This window comes from Rattus norvegicus, chromosome 2 (assembly GCF_021556685.1).
Source record: "Rattus norvegicus strain SHRSP/BbbUtx chromosome 2, alternate assembly SHRSP_T2T, whole genome shotgun sequence".
NCBI lineage: Eukaryota > Metazoa > Chordata > Mammalia > Rodentia > Muridae > Rattus > Rattus norvegicus.
In genome coordinates this window covers 52568513-52589092 of record NC_141535.1, presented here as the reverse complement: position 1 = coordinate 52589092, position 20580 = coordinate 52568513, and the positions used below count along the sequence as shown (strand labels likewise).

Here is a 20580-nt window from a genome sequence, read left to right as displayed (position 1 = left end):
TTGAGGAGAAAAGTTTGAAGACATGTTGTATAGTTGCTTCCTTTAAACTTAAACATTTCCTTTCAGGGGAAGTAGTGGCATTCGTGGGATTCAGAAAATTGCTATATACAAAGTTCAGGAAGCTCCTAAAATTTATAGGATTCACAAGGCCAGACCTTAAGATTACATAAGCAGTGAGTGACTGCTGAGAGACACGAGACTTTCTGCTGAAACTGTCTTCAGGTTGGACAGGGTGCTCTTGGGTTTTTCAGTGACTGCTGCCTCTGAAACATCAGATCTTTTATAGAAAAGTGTACAAACAAAACAAAACAAAAACAAACCTCAGTGATTCGTCAAGATAGACTTGGTTAGAATGGTTGCTTTGGCTTGTCATTGTTCCCTACCTGGGATGAATGGATGTTTCTTTACATCGCCCCAAGCCAGTCATTCAACAGCATCTAAGTCCTATGATGAAGCCTATTAGTGTGAACACAATCTTCTGATGTTTTTTTTTTTAAAGTGGTCAATACTCACTAGAGTATATAAATTGTATTAGAGAACTCAATTATTTTTACAGTCTTTTTGAATGTCTACTTTCAAATATTTTATGCAAAAACGGTTATTAGAACATATACCCAATTCATTTGTCTATAGAATCCCCTCAGGTTGTGGTGTTTTGTTAGAGTAACCTGAAGAGACTAAGGTGATTTTGTTGCAAGTCTATGTCTCAATAGCTTTTATTCATAGTCCCTGAAATGACCTTGCTTCTAATTAGGAACATATTCGAGGGACTGACTGCACATTAAGAATTCAACCAGTAGTAGTCCTTGTGCTTAACAATTTGTTTTGTTTTCCTATTAGGACTGAGTTAGAACTGAATTATGTAAACGATTGAAAGGCTTTAGTAAGTTAAATAATTTAACAACAAGAAAAAATGGAATAATCATGATGCTAATTGCCACCAACAATGTCTATTAGCAACCTATAGGGCTACTGTTCATTGGAAAAAAGTGGAGCAGTCTATTGGTTCCAATAAAAGTCATCAATTTTTTGTGAGTCTACAAAGGAAATGCATGATGAAAAGTTATTTAATATCATCTTGAATTAAAGCGGGAGGAGTAGACAGGTAAATGCACTGTCCCTGTGGAAATGGACTGGCTTGACTATTTTCTAGGGATGTAAGGGGTGGAATCTCACTCTCCCAGGTGAGTGGGGAGGAATGATGGCAGACATCAGTCTAAGACCACAGTTTAGTTTCATTTGATTTCTACATGAGTATAAACTCGATGTGTAAAATACATTTTGATTTCAGACCTCAATTTATCAGGAAACATCCATAAGGTAGCATCTTAATTCACTCACATCCAATGCCATCATCCTGCAGGGCTTCCCATTGGAAAACTCTTTAATAACAAATATGCTTCTCATACAAATTATATAGATATTGGCTTAAATACCATTGATGCCTGAACATATTGATCTGTGTCATAGAAAAAAATTCCTGTAAGGAATCTGATTTAAATACCATATGTTAAAATATTTTAATGTTGAATCGATTAATAATTGACCCCTAACCCTAATGCTTCTCATAACCATAAAACGCAGTCCTTTCTAAATCTATAATACCTCATGGAAAACTGGTTTTAATTTACTTCTCCTTGAAAGACCTCTTCGAGTGTATTTGCATTGTCAGCAGCTTAAATTGACCACAGAAATGATAACTAAATAATTTAGAAAATTGTAAGATGATTTAGGCATTTGAGATGTGTATAAGGTAATTAAAACCAAACTTTAGGAGGGCTAAGGCCACACTGCAGTTGGTTATTCTGCAGCTGGGGTCACTGCCTACGTTGGACTATGGCATATGTTCAATTTACAGTTGTAATGAGGAACATAGGATGTTTTGATTCTTCATTTGCTGTGCTCATCTCTAGAGGATGCAATTGCCTGCATGGAAAAAAAAATGAATATAGGCTCTTTTGTGGAGGGTAATAAAAATGTGTAAAGTAATACATGTCACATGCATGTATGGTTGGCACATGGCTTCTTTCAGAGCTAGGGACTGTTGCCTTTAGCTGCTATCATGATGGAGACTCATGGGAATGTCTGTCATTATCCACTTAGAAATAAGGCCAGCTCCTTTGATCCTGCTGGTTTGGTCATAATCATTCCGTTTTAATTAATGCATGGTGTTTATAAATATGTTTCAGTAGACTGTTTATTTACAAGGGAATTTTCTGATGTTTCCTCTAATCTACGTAAGGAAAGAGGAATTCAGGTTGCAAAGTTTTCTTTTGTCTCCTATGTTAGAAGACGAGACACAATTTTTTTCCCATTTTTATTCTACATTTTTATTCTCTAATTAAAACAATAAATGATACCTGGTTTTTGATCTTTTGTATGCTGATTACCTGAGAACATTATCACATGTTCATGGGAGAAGTTTAAAGAACTATCTATAGCATCTTTATGACACTAGCTGATACGTACTAGAAGGGCCAGCTTTTTTTCACTGAAAACTTAGAATTTGTTCAACTGCTCTTTCTACAAGGTGTGCAAAGCTACAGAGAACCTGATGATATTCAGAGTCCCATTCTTGGCTTAAAACAAACATTATTTTCATTTAAAAACTGAATAAAAGAGAAAGTCTCATTTAGAAGAAATAAAAGATGGTTGGAGTTGATTAAAAATATTTAGGAATAAGATAGTTTATTTTAAGCACAGGTAAATAGAAAGTATTCAGTTTTTATACCTGCCTAACGTTGTTGCTTTTTATTATTGCTTTTATCATTTACTTTTTATTATTCCCTTTCTTCCTCTCCTCTTCCTCCTTTAAGTGACTGATTCTTCACTCTTTTTTTTTTCTTTTTTCTTTTTTTCGGAGCTGGGGACCGAACCCAGGGCCTTGTGCTCGCTAGGCAAGCGCTCTACCGCTGAGCTAAATCCCCAACCCTTGATTCTTCACTCTTGTCTGCGAACTTCCATAACCTGTCCTTGCCTCTTTCTGCTCACGTGAATGAAGACTGTCGATTCACAAGGGCCCTGGCTGGCTGATTGCTCCTGACGCTGATTGCTAAATTACTCAAAAGCAAAGCAGTAGGAGTCAGACGTACAGGGTTTCAGTTTTTCTTCTTGGAAAAGTGAAGTTCAGAGTTTTGTAGTTGGAAAGAAACAACTTGGAAGCAAGGAACTGGAGCCGTAACCGTCTGCAGCCAGTGTGAGCGTACAGGAGGCGAAGGAGAACAATAATTTTCCAATTCTGGAAGAATTCAGTGAGCCCACCCACTACCTCAGCTTTCTTCCAAGGTAAATAGAGCTTTGTGCAAATTGCAGAGGGATCCAACTGCCTCGGTAGGCAAAGCTCTCATCTCCACATTTGTTTGAACCCGTACATGCTAAAGTACAGTTCATCTTCCTTAAATACTTTTAACTCCATGTATGTATGTGTATGCATGTATGTATGTGTATTTATGTATGTATGTACGTTTGTTTGTATATATGTATACACACATATATAAACAACACACACATATACATATATATATATACATATATATATATACACACACAAACTTAAGGATAGTTACTCAATGATATAAAAGTATTAAGTTTACTTTATTGAATAATCAAACCGAGAATTGACACTCTAATTATTAGAACTGTGCCCCAGAACACTAATCCACTCGACTATGCCAAGAAACTTGCCTGGGCCCTGGAATCAACTTGCATTACTACAGGTTTTTTTTTCCCCTGCCTACTTTTCAAATCAAATTCATTGGTCTTTTCCATCCCCTGGAAGTCCGATTTTGCAGCTCCTGGCTTTCCTCCAAAAGCCTTTCATTGTTGCACAAGCCATCCTTGTTTTCCATTCATTCTTTTTTATCCACTGTGTAAGCTAGGTGGACCTGAATCGTTAGAAAAACCCGAAAGCATTTGGTTGTTATTAGGGTAAGGATAGCCGGCTCACACATGTAAAACATTAAAGAAACCTTACAAATGTTTGAGTAATTTTTTTTCTGTTGTTGTTGTTTGGGGCTGTGGGGCATTTAACCACATCCTGCCAAGCACACAGCCCTGGGCAGCTCTCACTACCAGGTAGAGTTTTGGGCAAAAAAAAAAAAAAAAAAAAAAAAAAAAAAAAAAAAAAAAAAAAAAAAAGGACAGTACTTTTCTTTTCCCAGCATTTTTATTGCCTTTATTTAAATGTAACATAATATACACTGTTCAGCCTTTTAGGGGATAGGAGGAGGGGAGTGATTCTGTATCTTTAAAGAGTCTCATATATGTCCTGTATCCATCGCTAACACACTTCAGTATGGTGGACCAGTGCCCACGTTTCCCACGGAGGCAGAACTCCCGACATCTTGATGAGTTTTTTTTTTTAAACACACAAAAATTTAGGACTAAACTTCTTTCAGTAGTTGTAAAAAGGACCAGAATTCCCTATTAATATCAAACAAATATGCATTTATTAAATGCAGAAGATTTTCCTTTTTGCATTTATCTCTGTTGGGATGTATATGGGGGAGATGTAGGGTGGGAGAGAGGAAAGATGTTTTCTATTTTTGAACTCTGCAGGCTTTGATACATTTTGCTAGAAGCTGTTTAATGTCTTGAGTACTGTAGCGACGACTGTTTACACGTAGTCCCTTTAGTAATCTAAATGGCAATGTGAAATAAGAATCCAATGTCTGCCATATTTGCTGTCACTTTGGTCACTGAATACTATAGTTTGTCTCCCAAACATTTCATTTTGTTTGTGGGTGGTCCATGTTCATGTGTCAGGTATAATTATTATTTTAAAATAAAAGCAGAAAAGATACCTAGCTCTCCTAGAAGTGCATTACACAGACTCATTTACCAATTAAACTCTCACATACAGAATCCAACCACAAGAAGTCCACGTTTTAAAAAATCCTATTTGTCCCAAAACAAGTTGAAGGAAGAACACCACGAAATGCATCCTAGACCTGTAAACCAAAGCACTGTGCCCCTGTGTGTTTTTCTAGAAATACCAGCTTTTCAAAGACATCATAAATTATGACCTGTGTTGGGTTGCTCTGTGGGAACAGACTGAAAAAAGAAAGCCGATTTCTTTAAAATAACTGATTAACCTTTAATAATAATATTTTAAAGAACTGGTTTGCACTGGCCAAGCATCAGCACAAATAGGTTAGAAGAGGATCACATATCACTAGTCGTTCTGGAGGTTAAGTTTTAGTTAAAAGACACATTTGCTGAGTCTTTTAGTTCGTATCAAAGTACTGTATCCAAACAATAAAAATAAACAGACATTCCCAAACAAGAAAGAAGACTGCAGCGTCAATATAGTCTGAGTTTAAAATTATTTAGGACAAATAATGTTTTCTACGTTTTTAAAATCACTACAGACACTGCAAATAAGGCTTACGTGTTTATTTAGTGAACTACACAGTGAGGGTGCATGGCACGCTTACGTACGGCTTTATATGCCTTCTCTAATAAAATGAATTTCAATGTGGTTATATTATGGAACCTTCTAGAACACTTTAAATTTACAGAAAACAAGATTTATTTGGTTCTGTAAGGACTAGACCATACAGCTTGAACAGGTATCAGTACACGGTGGCACACATACTAGGATAGATTTGCTTCAACTAAGCCCCACGGGGAGATGCACTTCATATCAAATTTCCTTTTTGGTTCCTTTGAGGGAGAGGGATTCTGTGGGACTTACAAAGGGCTCATGTATATGCAGAAAGCCTTCCCATCATTTGTCATTGTGACCCGTGGCAAGCCATCATCAGTAGGAAAACAAAACAAAACAAAACAACCAAACAAATGAACAAAAAACCGAGGTTAGTCTAAAATCTAACAATTCATGTTTCTTCTTTTAGTATATTCTGGGAGATGAAATAAGGCAGTGAAAGAGAATTTGGCCTTCAATATTTTAAGGTAAGAGTCCCTCAGGGCCGATATATGTTGACAAATGAGGCCAGATCTCTGTCACTTAAGCTATAGCAGAACTCAGACATAGTCATCGCTGATGCTTTGTGTTGCAGAAGTGCAAATTAAGTCAACTGAGAGCACAAAGGGCATTCATACTGCTTCCTTTTCCTCATCTCCTACTTCTGAAGTGTTTGCAAAGGTTTTAAAACACTTTGTCATGAACGTGTGTATGGTGCCAAAAAGAGAGACAGAGAAAGAGAAAGAGAAAGGAAGAGAAAGAGAAAAAGAAAGAGAAAGAGAGAAGGTAAATCAGAGGGCAGCACTGAGGATATTCTTTAAAACCCCAAAAGATATTTAACATCCTATTAAATAAATAACTTAGAAGGAAATAGAAAGGATGGAGGCAGAATGCACAAGCATACCATACTATTTGTATTGTTAGGACAGTTTCACACTACTATGTTTATATTTGTAAATCTGATCCAATTCTTCCATGGTGCCACACCCAAAGCTCCTTTGGTTGTGCATATGATATGACCCAAGTGCTTTCCAGTAAATGCTTGCGTGTCTTACTGCTCATTGAATCATCAGGCTTGAATGAGCAATGAAAGTCTTTGATATGTGTTCATATTCCATAAATAACTTTCCCAAAGATCATTCAACAGAGTGTTCCTTTAAGTCCTTTACGTCCTATCTCAGAAGTTCAAAACAAAAAGCTTAAAATCAAAACAAAACAAAACGAAAAACCCAACCCCCACCACAGTATTGTTCACTTGAGGATAACTTCCATCCACACTTGATTTGCCTCTATCTTGGGTATAAGGCATGACGCAATGACACAGAGCTAGTGAAAAGAACTTCGTATGTCAGCAGTGAGTACAAAAACATCCAAAGCCTTCCTTCCTTCCTTTAAACAAGCTGAACTCAGTGCTCTATCTTTGCCTTTTGAGCTACAGTCTTCAGTGAGGATACTATCTCTTTTTGGCAAAGAGTCATTGGTTGTACTGCATCCACCAACGGTGCCTTCTTCTATGAGTGGACCACCATGGGGAGGAAGTGAGCGGAGGTGTTTTTCCTTCTTGTTTTTTGTCCTCTCCTGGGAGCTCCTTTTCCATTCAATGCCACATACATTTGCCTGCCGTTGTGCTGCCAGTTAAAAGATGCATAGGTGTTGTATCCATTTTCCTCTATCCTCTCTTTCAGTTTACAGTCATTGTTAAATTCTTTCTGCAAAGGAAGCACAAGTGATTAAATTATTTATTTAGATGGTGATGATACTTGACTGCACATGATACCAGCTATCTAATGATCTACACTCCATTGTCTTGTTTATAGCTGCCATTTTGTTTTACATAAATTGCTCACTTCTTATACAATGCCAACAACAGAAGAGTCAAAAAGAATCCTAACCACAAAATAGATTCTGTGTTTGAAAACACGTGAGTCATCTTTGATTAATCACCACAGCTGGGCCATGTCTTCTGGACCTTTAAAAAGTTGGCATGCTTTGAATATAACATGGGTTATGTGCCTAGAATGATTATCAGGAAGTAGACATCACAATATCAACTTTTATGATGATCCAGCTGTAGAGGAGAGTGTTAAAATCTTGTTTTTCAAAGTGCTGTAGATCCTGTATGAAAAATTGGAATTACCAGAAATGTGGGTTTATCACATTATAAGCATTATTTACTTAAAAATCAACTCAAAGAATGATTTAAAGCTAAGATATAGAAAATTCTTTGTTTGGGGACTGGGGTTGTCATTCACTTGGTAGAGTTCATACACATAAAGCAGAAGGCCCAGGTTTCTCTCCAAGCATGGTCGCATATGACTATAATACAAATGCTTGTGTAATGGCTATTCCTGATTGTCAACTAGATCTGGAATGAACTACAATCCAGAAATGGAGGGCACACCTGTGATCCAGACCTTGAGACTGGAAGACACAGGCTTCTGACCTGGTTCTTGACATAGAGATCTTGAGGCATAGTGACCATGAAAAGTTCAGGCCTAAGCAAGGTAGTACACACCTTTAATCCCAGGAGACTAAGGCAAGCAGATTTCTAAATTCAAGGCCAGCCTGTGACAAAGCAAATTCCAAATCCAGGCATGGTGATACACGCCTTTAATCTGGACTATGCCTTCTGCTAGAGGCCTACATAAGGTCATTGGAAGAAGGAAGACTCACTCTTCTTTACCTGCTTGCCCTTACTTGCCAGCACATCTGCTAGAATCTATTTCTCAGGATTCCAGCTTATATAGAAGAGCAGCTGAAACAACTAGCCTCGTGGGACTGAGCCACTACTGGATTCTTAGACTCCCCATTTACAGATGCTCATTGGTGGGTTGGTTGAAGTGCAGACTGTAAGTCATTACAATAAATTCCCTTCATATACAGAGACATTCCATAAATTCTGTAACTCTAGAGAACCCTGACTAATACAGTTGGAATGTAGAGGTGAGTGGATCAGAAGTAAAGCTACAATAATGAGTTCTAGGTTAGCCTTTGCTACATGAGACCTTGTTTCAATTTTTCTTTAAAAAAATGCCTTGTTTTGTCAATCATCCTGTTAAAATAATTATGAACCGTCTCACTAGGATATTCACCTACACCTACAGAATTCTGGCACTGCTCCAAGTGGCCAATGGTTTTAGAGAATTTTGATGGGTCAAGAATTTTTCTCTCACTTGCTTCTAGAATTCAGAATTTAGTATTTTATTCTGTAGTTAATCACATACACAAAAACTGAAGAAATCTCCCTCTGATCTTGAAGAAAACTAGAATAGTTCAGAAACTAAGACCCCCATAGCTTCTGAGGTTCTACTCTCTCCATCTACCAAAAAGGCATCATGGCACATTGTTGATGGAGGCCTCAACTGGGCAATTTTTTTTTCAATCTCAGGAACCTTTATATTTCCTATTATTAAAGGATTTATTTACTTTTAAAATTTATGTATAGGTGTATGAGTCTGTATAGTTTGAGTGTACCATATTCTAAGAGGAACCCACTTAGGTCAGAAGAAGGTTTCAGATCCCCTGAAACTGGAGTTTCAGACTTTTGTGAACTACTATGTGTGTGCTGACAACTGAATCTGGGTCCTCTGTAAGAACAGTAACTGTTCTTAATCACTGAGCCATTGCTCCAGGCCCCAGAGTTAAAGTCTGGAGTATACTTCTTAGGTTTCTGTGCAATAGATCACGGTTTGGAACATAATGAAACATCGCGTGTTTACACTGACATCATCAGTTTACTTTTCTATTGGAGTTGTGTGGTAGTGCTTGCTTCTCATCTGTAAAGTACTATTAAATGCAAAATCCACTTGGTGATAAGCACTGATATTAAGAAGAAAAATAAATCATCTAAGATAAGTCTTTTAGTAAAACAAAAATATCTGGATTGAAAAATATTAAGCCTTTTTATGAACTTGTTTGATTTTTCTTCTTATTCATTTGTCTGAAAGCATATGGCTTTCAAGCAGCGTAGTTGTGTTTTACAATTACTAAAGGGCTATATAGCTTAAAGAGTATAGGAAGAGGCCAGCAAGACAGTTAATTAGTTAAGACACTTGCCTCAAAGACTAATGGTCTAAGTTCCTTTTGAAGAACTACAAGGTGGACAAAGAGAAACAACTCTTTCAGGTTGTCCTCTACATGTATGTATTGTAGTACATACCTGCCCTCTCATTTTTACACACACAGAGACTGAACAAGTGCAACAAACTTTTTAAAAGAAAGATTGGGGTTATTTCAGATAATTTCATATTGGAGTTCCATATTGGATGCTTTTCTCCTCCCAAAATTTAAAGAGTAATGTTTCTTAAAATGAAGTGTTCCTGATTCAGCTTTCTCACCTCAGATGTCTTGACACTGGGATGTAACTGAGATGTGCCACAGCTGTAATTTCTGGAGGAAGGCCTAGGTGTTCATGAGATACAGCCCAGCATATGTTCTAATGTTTAGGAAATCTAGGCTGTACTGATAATGAACATTCTCCCTGATGGTTAGTTTTCATAATATTGGAAAGTGCTATACAGATTACTGGGGTGGGGGAGTCTTCAATAGCCTTACCTGTCTGTGGACTCTGTGAATTACCATAATGGCTAATGTGGCAAGAGATGCCCATGAATGCAATAGTGGTACAAATGTTATGAGGATACCCACCACTTTCTGATTAGACTTAAGGCCTATTTCACAGGAGGAAACACATGCTTGGTACTATAAATCTGGCTAAGGATTCATGGTTGGGGAACTCATGAGACCCAGGACTATACCTATTGCTATTATTTTGTGAGATGAATACAATCAAACTTCCCTCTAAAGCTCTGTCTCTCTACTGGTAGATTAGCACACCTTTCAGACCTCACCAGAGAAGTTTCTTTGTGCATTGGATGGTAGAAACTCACAACCTGTCAGTGGAGAACAAATGTCATGGACTGATGAGCCATCTCCATGTTATATCCACCTCCCCAAGGATCAGGGAATATCATGTAAGAGCGGGAGAAAGACTACCGGTCAGAAAAGTCAGAGAGGGTAAGAGAAAACTGATTGCTGGACATGGCAGGACTACTGCACTCAAGAATGGACCACCCCTGTGACTATCTAACAAAACTGCATAAGATCAAGTTAGTCAACATTGTAGCACGGAGTAGGAAGGTGTAAATGGGCCCTCATCCGTAATAAAGATGGCTGATGGCTTCAAGGGAGGAAAGTGTGTTTACTATTGAGGGGGTGGTTGCTGGACCACACCAGTAAGTAACTCTATGCCTAGGAATGTGTAAACAGTATTAAACTGAACCCATGGGTTATTTTTTTAAAAAAAAGGTGGCACCAAATTGGACAGAGATGGTAAGAAGGTGGAGTCGTGTGTATCTTGAAGGAGACAGGGCCAGGAATTGGAGGTGAATGTGATCAAGATGTATTGTGAATAATTCTTAAAGAATTAATAAAAATATTTTAAATGAATTAGGTAAAACAGGATCCCAAATTGAATTAGAGTGGATTAAAGAAAGATTTTGGATTTCCTGTGCTCATCTGGGACACTTATTTATTTGATTCTTCACTCATGGTGCTTGAGGACCAGATTGCGTCATCCTCAAGACTTCCTCAGTTCTATCATTCAACAGAAAACTCAGAACATAGAGAGTATTACTTAAAGAACGACTACTGAAAATGAAAGGAATGGACATTTATGGGGATAAATGAACAGAAGGAAACATTCAACGACAATAGATACAAAGAAGATTTCACCAATCACTCATGTGTTTGCTCAGCACAGGCTTATGTAATCAATCGAAATCATTTCAGAAATAATAATATGTAGATTTATACTAGCATGCACTCGGTTTTTAGCAGTGTACTCTTTAGATGCTTGGTTCTTATATGGGCTAGAAGCAAAGAACATGTTTTCTAATGGAGTTACTGGGAGGTAGATAAGTTTGTGCATCATAATGCTCTGGAAACCGAGTGGATCTAGATGTTGTGTGTATAGTGAGAAAGATGGCTAACTCAGCCTTTTTGAAGATCATAACCCGTTAGTAGAAGGTTGGCAGCAAGCAGGCCAATGGTAGAAATACCAGATGATGGTCATTTCAGACAGTGAGCCTCTCAAGGCAATATCTAGGTAATATGGTAATATGATAGAGTCCCCGGGCAACAAGTTCAAATGAACAGGTTGAATGAAGAGACTTATAGAGAATATACCACAAAGCACAGGAGGTCTGTCCATAGGAGGGAATGGGAAACTGATAAGAAAATGTCACTTGTTTTATGTCACAGTTCATTTGAGAGTGGGTTATTACTCTCTTGATGCCACACTGTAAAATAGCATGTTTTACGTTAAAATTGGTTTCATTTTTCCCGCAATTTAAATTGTGTACTTTTACTGTCTTAAGCTAACTTACATCAGATGAGTCTGCACTATGTTGGCCTTGGCTCTTTAAAGAGTATATGAATACACTCTTACGTACCGACTCTGATACCGTGGAACAAGAGGGACCTTTAGTTTAGGTGATAGAAAAATTATATGCAGATTTGTTTGTTGTTGTTGTTGGTGGTGGTGGTGGTAATATTGGTTGTGTGTGTGTGTGTATTGTGTGTGGGGGCATGCATGTGTGTATATAAGCAGGTGGGCAACTGTGGGAGTCATCATTTTCCTACCATATGAGTTCTGGCGAGTGAACCCAGGTTGTTAGATTTGGGAGAATGCACATCTACTTGCTAAGCCATCTGGCAAGGCTCTAAACATGCTTAATGAAAACAAAAGCAAAAACACTATTTTCTCAAAAGTGGTAAGAATTTAAAGCCCTAAATAGAGCTATTATAAAAAAAGTTTTATTGCCTTTTTAGGCTTCTTGTTGGAATAATATGCAATGAAGAAATTGAATTAAAATTCCTGTGGCCCTCATACCAGGATTTGTCCTGGTATGACTGGCTTGCCATTTGACAGTAGAGCTGATATGAATAAAGGATAAAGTTAGACCATTTCTAGACTTATGGTTCTCAACTCACAACCAACAACACAGATAGCAGCTGGCATCTTATTGAGTACATAAACCCTTAGTACTGGCCTTAGACTCTGAATCAGACAGTATGGGCCTGCCTGGGTCCCATCATTATGTTATGTAACAAAGCCTCACACTCATTATGAAGCTTACTCAAGTTTAAGAACTACTGACCACCCTTATGCTAATTACATATTTGAAGTTAATTTTTTGATAACTATGAAAAATGTAAAAGTGTACATATCTTGCCAGAAAAAGATGAGGTTATAAAATACCTGTGTCAGATGTTACTACATATCCTCCAAAATTACAGTTAACAGTTTATGTATCTATGTTCCATGTATCGCTGTATGGTGGAATTCAGAAAAATTTAAATTCATGTAGTGGTTGTTTTTAGCTCGGGGATCAAATCTACAGGGCATATTCATAGTCATTAATTGTCCTGTTTGAATTATATTTAAAATGGCAAATAAGTGATTGAAGCAAAGTTCTGAGGTCATCACAAGGTCACTGTACTAATACTGGTCTTCTTTTATAATAAAAACTAGGTAACTATTTCTGTATATTATTAAAATATTGAAGTCAAAGCTTGTGTCCTCTGTCTCTCTGTCTCGCTCTGTATCTCTCTCTCTCTCTCTCTCTCTCTCTCTCTCTCTCTCTCTCTCTCTCAGTGTGTGTGTGTGTGTGTGTGTGTGTGTGTGTGTGTGTGTGGGCATTCATATGAATGAAGGATTTGTTTTGCTTTCTTTGGGAACAAGTTCTCCTATGTATCCACACTGGTATAGAATATGTGATCTTCCTACTCAGCCTTCCAAGTGCTGTGATCACAATTGTACAACACCATATGTCATTCTACACTTCCTTACATCCTTGGGAGTTAGGGTAACCAGCATCACTCTGTACTTCTTCCTTATAATCCTTGGGAGGCAGGCCAATCAGAATCTGGCACAGAATAGCCGGCCACATGTTTAACTAAGACATTTCTCCTAAAAGTCTAAATAGCATATTGGCATACTGTGTATAATTCTGTTTCAATTATGAATGTGATTTTAATTCCAAATAATTATTATTTTGTGTGAGATTTCAGTCAAAAAGACTTTTTCTAAATGAATTGGATGTGAATTTGAAGAGGTAATATTCAAAGTACTTACACTTATGGAAACACGTATCAGTCTATCAGTCTATCCAAGGCCATATGAGGACCCTACTAAGTGTCTGCTCTTATTATATATATTTTTATAGAATTAGACCCTACTGTGAAGATAGTACTTTGTCTTTACATAACGTCTATAATGTTCATGTATAATTAAAATTAATCACCAATACCTAAGTATGTGCAATTCTAGGGTTCATAGAATAGCCTGGAAGATTATGGAATCTCTTGACTTGTTTCATTATCTATGATTTTAACAAAGCACACAGCATCTGAGCCATGGTTTTCTCTTTAGCTATGGCAGACACTTGTAGTGCACGATGTTCTATTCCATCCAAGTCCTTTGTTTTAAAGGATTCTTCTCCAAGTTGTCATCTCTCATCCCTACACTATTTCATCCAGATGCTTCCGTGAAAGGCTGAATGGGCTGCAGTTATGAGCATTCACAAATGTCAGTAGTGGCCCGTGTAGTAGACTCATCGGCAAACCATTCAAGAGATTATAGAGTTGAACAAGCTGTTTGCCAGCCCTTGAGATGCTGCGAATCCTATTAGTAGCGATCAAATGACAGCAAAAGCATTCAGTGTCTTCTCCAGGAAACCATCCAAATCTCTGGTACGAACAGTACAATGTGTTTTGAAAACAAAGTCAGACTACTTACTGAGCCATAGAGTTTCCCCTTCTTGTTCATGGCTAAGTAATAGTTGCTGTTAATGGCTTTGACGGCAACAACTCCGATTTCCACTGATGTTATCTCTAGGATACCTAAAACACACAATTACAAAGGTGAGCTGGAAAGAGTCATTGTGTTTAGTTGGGAGAAAGTAAGAAATCAAAAGAAATGATAAAGTACTTTTTACATTATCCTCAAGGCAAAAGACAAGCAATGGGATAACCAAAACTCTTGAATGTGTTAAAAACCCCAGCGAGTATAGGGAACCTTAGTAGTGAGGCTTTGAGAGGCTGCCCCCGCCAGTTGGACTCTGAGCATGTACAGGCGAATGCTGTTTTAATTAAAATGCTTCCTTTGCAACCTCTGCATTTTCAGCCCCATAAATATTGAAACTACTCTACTCTGCTTAGATTTTTACAAAAACTTATCAGAGCCTACATCTGTACTATGGTATTAAATTAAATCCATAGCATATGTCAATGATCTGTCAGATTTACCTCAATCTGTAAAAACAATGGTAAACTATTTTTCCTTTGTAGCACATTTAGATAAACTAAATCCCTTGGCTGCATTTAACTGATAAATTTATTTCTTTGACCAATGTGTTGACATTCTGAGGTACAGAGAGGTACAGTCTTGGCATCCATACCATATTACAAAAGCAGATACAATACCCTAGGTTCAGGGATTACTGTTTTGTTTTTCTAGAAAGAAGGAAAAATGGACAGAAGTAGTAGCTAGCAAGCAGGACCATTTTTAAAAGGATGGATTTATGTATGAAAAGATGATATTCTTTGAAAAGTTTGTAGCATATGTGGGAAAAGTAATTTGATCCAGAATGCAAAAGCCCACCCATTTTGCCTAAGAAGATCCCAGAATAAAAATGACTTCATTACTTTTAATAGAGCTTGCTCGGGCTGGTTGAGCAGTATGGTGAGGAGAATGTGGCACTGGAAATGGGGGTAATGTGTATTTGGCTTCTAACTCTATTCTACTGGTAAATGCCCACACAAGCCAACAGACTGCCCCATGTCTCAGCATCATTTGAAAAGTGGCCAACATAACATTTCTCACAGAAACTTGCTGTGAAGACTGTACTCAAACAATGATTAGAATTTGTTCAGATTTCAGGGCTTTGGTTAGTATGAGAGGCAAGTTATTTCCTAATAGTTCTGGTTTGGAACTTCTTTCCAAAGTTAGGAAACTTTCCATATATCAGATAAACCCCCAGCGACTTAACCAAATAATATGGAAGGAAATCATAAGTTCCCTTATATTGTGTATCACCTAACATGACATACACCATCTTCAACGTAGTATATAATGTGTGTCCTCAGAATTTTTTTTCCACAGGGAACAAATGGCTTATATTCAGGACATGAGTGGTTTTTCTCCTTTTCTTTTCCAAGTTAATCTGCTGGAAGCTAGAAGAAATGCTAGAACTACTAAGTTGACACTAAAAGAGACTTGAGCAGAAAACCTCTATAAATGTGTAGAGAAAGTGTCTAACCTCACACAGCACAATCTTCATTAACATAACATCCCACTGTATTTTCAAGGGCAGATTATGAGGTGTATTTGAGACATTGTTTGCACCATTAATATTTCTTATCTTGTTACAGGATATTTGAATCTGTTTCTAGTTAGAGTGCAGCTCAGTCCTTAGCACACATCTTTAATCCCTCTGGGGACAAACCCTAGTATTCACCTTTAATCCCAAACATTGAAGGTAAAGCTAGTTTGTAGGAGGAACCACCCATGTTTGACAGGGATGTCAAATTGAGTGGATGAACAAGTGATGGATCAGAGAAAGATTTGACAGAATAAGATATCCCAACTCTCATAAAAAGAGAGAGGAAAGGGAAGCAACTTAAGGGAGAGACAGACAGTACAGAAAGAAGAGAGTACAGTAGAGAAATACAGTACAGCTCACAATAGTTCCGTAGGGTTAAGAAGGAGAGTAGAGCAGCTCAGAGAGGGAGGAGAAGGCAGTTCTACCAGGAGAGTTTTACAGGGACAGATTGAAGAGAGAACGAGCTAGACACAGGTGAAGACAGAATGAGCCAGAGAGTGAGAAGGAGCCAGAAGATTAGAAAAGATTGCTAGAGTTAGTTTGAGGCCTAGCAGAGCAATTCAGGTGAGAAAAAATGTCAAATTGAGTAAGTCACCTGGTAGAGGAGTCTACCAGAACGTCTGATTTGAACCAGCCAGCTAGAGTTCAGAAAGGACAAGGAAGGGTGAGCTTATTCAGCAACGAGTCTCAGAGGCTGAAAACATTCTGAGCCTGGATTAGATTGTATTGTACAGAGGCCAGAAGCTTCCAGAACTAGGCCTAGCAGATGGAGGTAGTCAGCCTCCCAGACAACAGTGAATAAAATTTACTTTTTCATTACCCTATGCTGGCGGTTGCCCTCATGGTATGCACACATATTCATTTGAACAATTTAAAAAGTGCTGTCTTGCAATTAGTTACTACAGTATCTATAACTTTTCATCAAGGGGATAATGCCATTTTTGCTGTCAGTTATAGATTAGAAAATGAATGATAAAGGTGCATATGATAGCTCACATACAAGGTCAAGACGAGTCCAGTCCTGTGGCTTCTTTTCTCTCCATGTCTGGTTATTTCCCTTTTTCCTTCTCTTTCTCTTTTCTACAATGGGTTTCTATAGAAACCATTTAGCAATATAACTCATTAAATGACAACATGCTATTCTCCCAGTGATATTGGGGTGCCACTTGGGAAAATATCAGAGTTTCAGAGGGGGAAAAAAACCCTTAATAAACTCGTGACAAAGAAGATACTGTGCAGGAAGTGGCATTCCAATGTAATGTAAAAATATTTAAGATGTTATGCCTCCAAAAAGAGGGTGCAAAGTATCAGTAAACCGTGAGATATTTCACATGTCTTCTAGTGAGACAGGAAATTGATAGAAAAGAGAAGCAGGAAGAATGGTTTTAACAAACAATAAAGCAGACTTTATGAAGGATAAGCAGTAGGCTGAAGTTATGCTGAACAGAGGAAGCAACATTGTATGAATATCATCAAATCCTTGGCTTGCTGTTAGGAGACTCAGAGTCTGCTAAGATACACATGGGGCTCTTTGTGTTTTACCTCAAAAGGGAACTGAATATTTAAAGGACTGACCCGCTTTTTTCCCTTTACAGCTAGTTTGGGCAAGCATATAAATATTTACTTTTAAGCATTTTAAATCTGAAACATTAAAATGTACATATTTAAGGGCCATCACATGATGCTAAAATATATGTGAATTACTTGATGTTTACATCAAAAGAAATTTGTCTATATCTTCAAAGGAGGTTTACTGTTCTTTCAAAATAGAAAGAGGGAAGACTTAGGTGATTTAATACCACTTTGAGTTCTGAATGTAAGTCTAGGTTGTTCCACAGGTCACTAATTCATAATTTGAAAGCTTTGTATGACACAGACAGTGGCTGCATTTATTGAATGTGGACAGTTCTTTGGGAGGAACCAAGTCTGTAGGTGTCTCTGCTTTTACATATGTAAATTATACAGATCATTTTTGGAAAGGAACTCCAGAATTTTTTGAGGTTGGTTACATCAGCAGCTATTACATTTTAATGTGTCTACTTTGACATAAAATGCAATGCCATTTGAAAGAGCCTCCTCTTTAAGAGTGAGTGAAATACCCTTAAAAGTGAGTATGCACTTTTTGAAATCCAGATGACACTACAATTATTTCAGATTTAAAAGCTATTAAAACTATATAGACATCCACACAAATGGCTCACTGGTAAAGGTATCAATTCCCAAGCATGAGGACAATTAAAATAACAGATACTTTTTTAGTTCTAATCAATATTTTGAAATATGTCATATTTAGTATTAAAATTTTAACCTTCTAAAGTTAAATCCCTCCCTCTTTTCCATTAATTGTAGAGTCTCAAACTAATCTAGTATATGCTAACACGGAAGAACATCTTGGTCACCATCACTTTTCTGTTGTGTACATCAGGGCTTGGGAAGCCACACGTTATGTGTGAAGAATGTCATGGTTATTCATTTGGTCTTCTAAGAATCACATTAGGACTCATCTCCTCCATAATTCCTCCTCATTGAGGAACCATAATAAACACATGTCATTCATAATATCCACTTGGTATGTAGTCATTGAGTGCCAAAAGAGAATCAATGACGGGTTGGGAATTTAGCTCAGTGGTTGAGCGCTTGACTAGCAAGCACAAGGCCCTGGGTTCAGTACCCAGCTCCAAAAAAAAAAAGAAAAGAAAAAAAAAAAGAGAGAATCAATGACTGTGTATGGCAAAATGGGAGCATTTCTGAAATCTAAAATTTTTGTTTCGGCTAGGAGTCGTATTTGTGAAATTATGAATCTACAAGTTCATATCTCAATAAAACAAAAATGAAAATAAAGCAAAACATCAAAATGAATTCAAAGAAAAAATGAATTATAAGATATATTTGATATCAGTTATAGGTAAATTATTATAGATCTAAAGGGTTTTTATAAATTTTAAATGTATCTTCAACTATTAGTTAATATAATTATAAGTAGAGGAATTTTGAACATGGTATTGAAAGGTAATTTTTCATGTAGGGTCTTTCACTTAAGCAATATTCATTTTTTTGGCCAATAGAAGACAACAAAATAATATATTTGTATGTAACCATTGAGCATATATCTCTAGTTCCCTTAAATTCATTTAAAAATAATAGGTAACACAAATAAACCTATTTTAAAGGCCCTTCATGGCCTTTGTACTAATTCCCAATTAATTTAACAAAATATATCAGATTTAAGCATTGTGCTATTTGCATACTGGAAAAAGCTTTGGCAAAATTATGTAAATTAGTTGTTTTAAATATAGTTGATTTGATGTTTTGATCCAAATCCTTTACTCTTTCTCCATTGTTAGGCTTTGCTGAATAAAACTACTATTAGTAATGTACCAAAGGCTTAGATAGCGTCATGAGGGTGATGTAGGTTTTTATGATGACATTTATGGCTAAATAGAGACCCAAGGTTGGGGTAGGTTCCTGTGGTACATACATACATTCATGGGTACATACACAGAGAGACCTGAACTAATCTGTTCCTCTTTACCATGTGATGCCTCAAGGAGGCTTTGACAGATGTCCATATCTTAATATTGAACTTTCTGTCCTCTGGAATGGTGAGTTGAATAAACCTTTATTCATTACATGGTATACAGTTTCTGGTATTTTTTCATAGCAACAGAAGAGGTGCTAAGACAGTCTCTATTCTTCCTTTAAAAATCTCAGTTCCCTTTCTCATAGAGTTGCCCCCGGTTCCCATGATGCTTCTCTCCCTTATTGTGACTGTCTGAATAGTTGGCCTATTGTCGGAGTCAGACTCCAGTGCCATTAATGATCACATGACAATCATAAAAAAATCATTCAGAGCCTGTAAAGTAAAAAACTCTCACCAAAATCATGGATGTTATGTGTCATCAATATATTCCATAAATATTTGGTATCAAAAAAAGATCAAAAGGATTATTGCAGTCTACTTAAGAAGGAGAGCTGGACATATTAGTGCCTGTTAATTTACTACCAGTTTTAAACTTGTCTAGGTTTTAATCAAAATAAAATATCATTCATCTTGGAGTCACATCTGTCACATTGGAGTACAAGCACTCTAAAATTTATTCTACCTACAGTAGTAATGAGAACACATTTTTGTCCTGTCTGAGATAATGTATTAGGCTAATTCAATAATTTAGCTTAATTTCTTTTGAAAGAATGTCCAAGTAATCACTATGTTAAGTGTAGCTAAAAATAGTATATGTATGATACTAATTTTTTTTGGTTTTTTGTTTTCTTTTTTTCTATTTGTTTGTTTGTTTTTAGTTCGCTTCTCCTTCCCTTAATTCATGTCTCTACTTACCACATGTTTTAAAGGGTCACATTTTAGGTCATGAAACTTGGAAGGGCACTTTGTGAAGGGAATTACGTAATAGCTACACAAAAGCAGAAGGGCCAGGCTTTCCCTCTCCGATGCTGGATAGCTAAGTAACACAGGTTCGTCAGTTACACTCCTGGAGTCTTAGGTTTTTTATTTGTTAATTCAGACAGAGTGCTAATATAGCTCACAGGACAGTCGGCATTTTAGGGAAAGGCTGGTAAATCTGTGTCCTGTCAGCTGAATCACGATGATCCCACATTAACTAATTTACCATAGTGGTCCCCAAAGTCAACCCTGTCTAGCAATCATCTGGACAGTGTGTTTGAACACAGATTGGTAGGTTCTTCTACTCTGTAGATCTAGGCTGGGACTTGGAATTAGATTTTCCAGCATGTTGATTTCCGAGGCAGTGTTAG

The 20580-nt window shown here is 37.1% G+C and overlaps 1 protein-coding gene across 1 annotated transcript in view; it reads right to left on the bottom strand.

Annotated features, from left to right (window-relative positions):
• Window positions 1–4146: 4146 nt before the first annotated feature.
• The window catches only part of Fgf10 (fibroblast growth factor 10), a 76986-nt gene continuing 60552 nt past the window's right edge, over window positions 4147–20580 (bottom strand). The window contains 2 exon segments of the mRNA NM_012951.2: window positions 4147–7134; window positions 14226–14329. Coding sequence (NP_037083.1) covers window positions 6937–7134; window positions 14226–14329 — 302 coding nt within the window. The 3' untranslated portion in view covers window positions 4147–6936.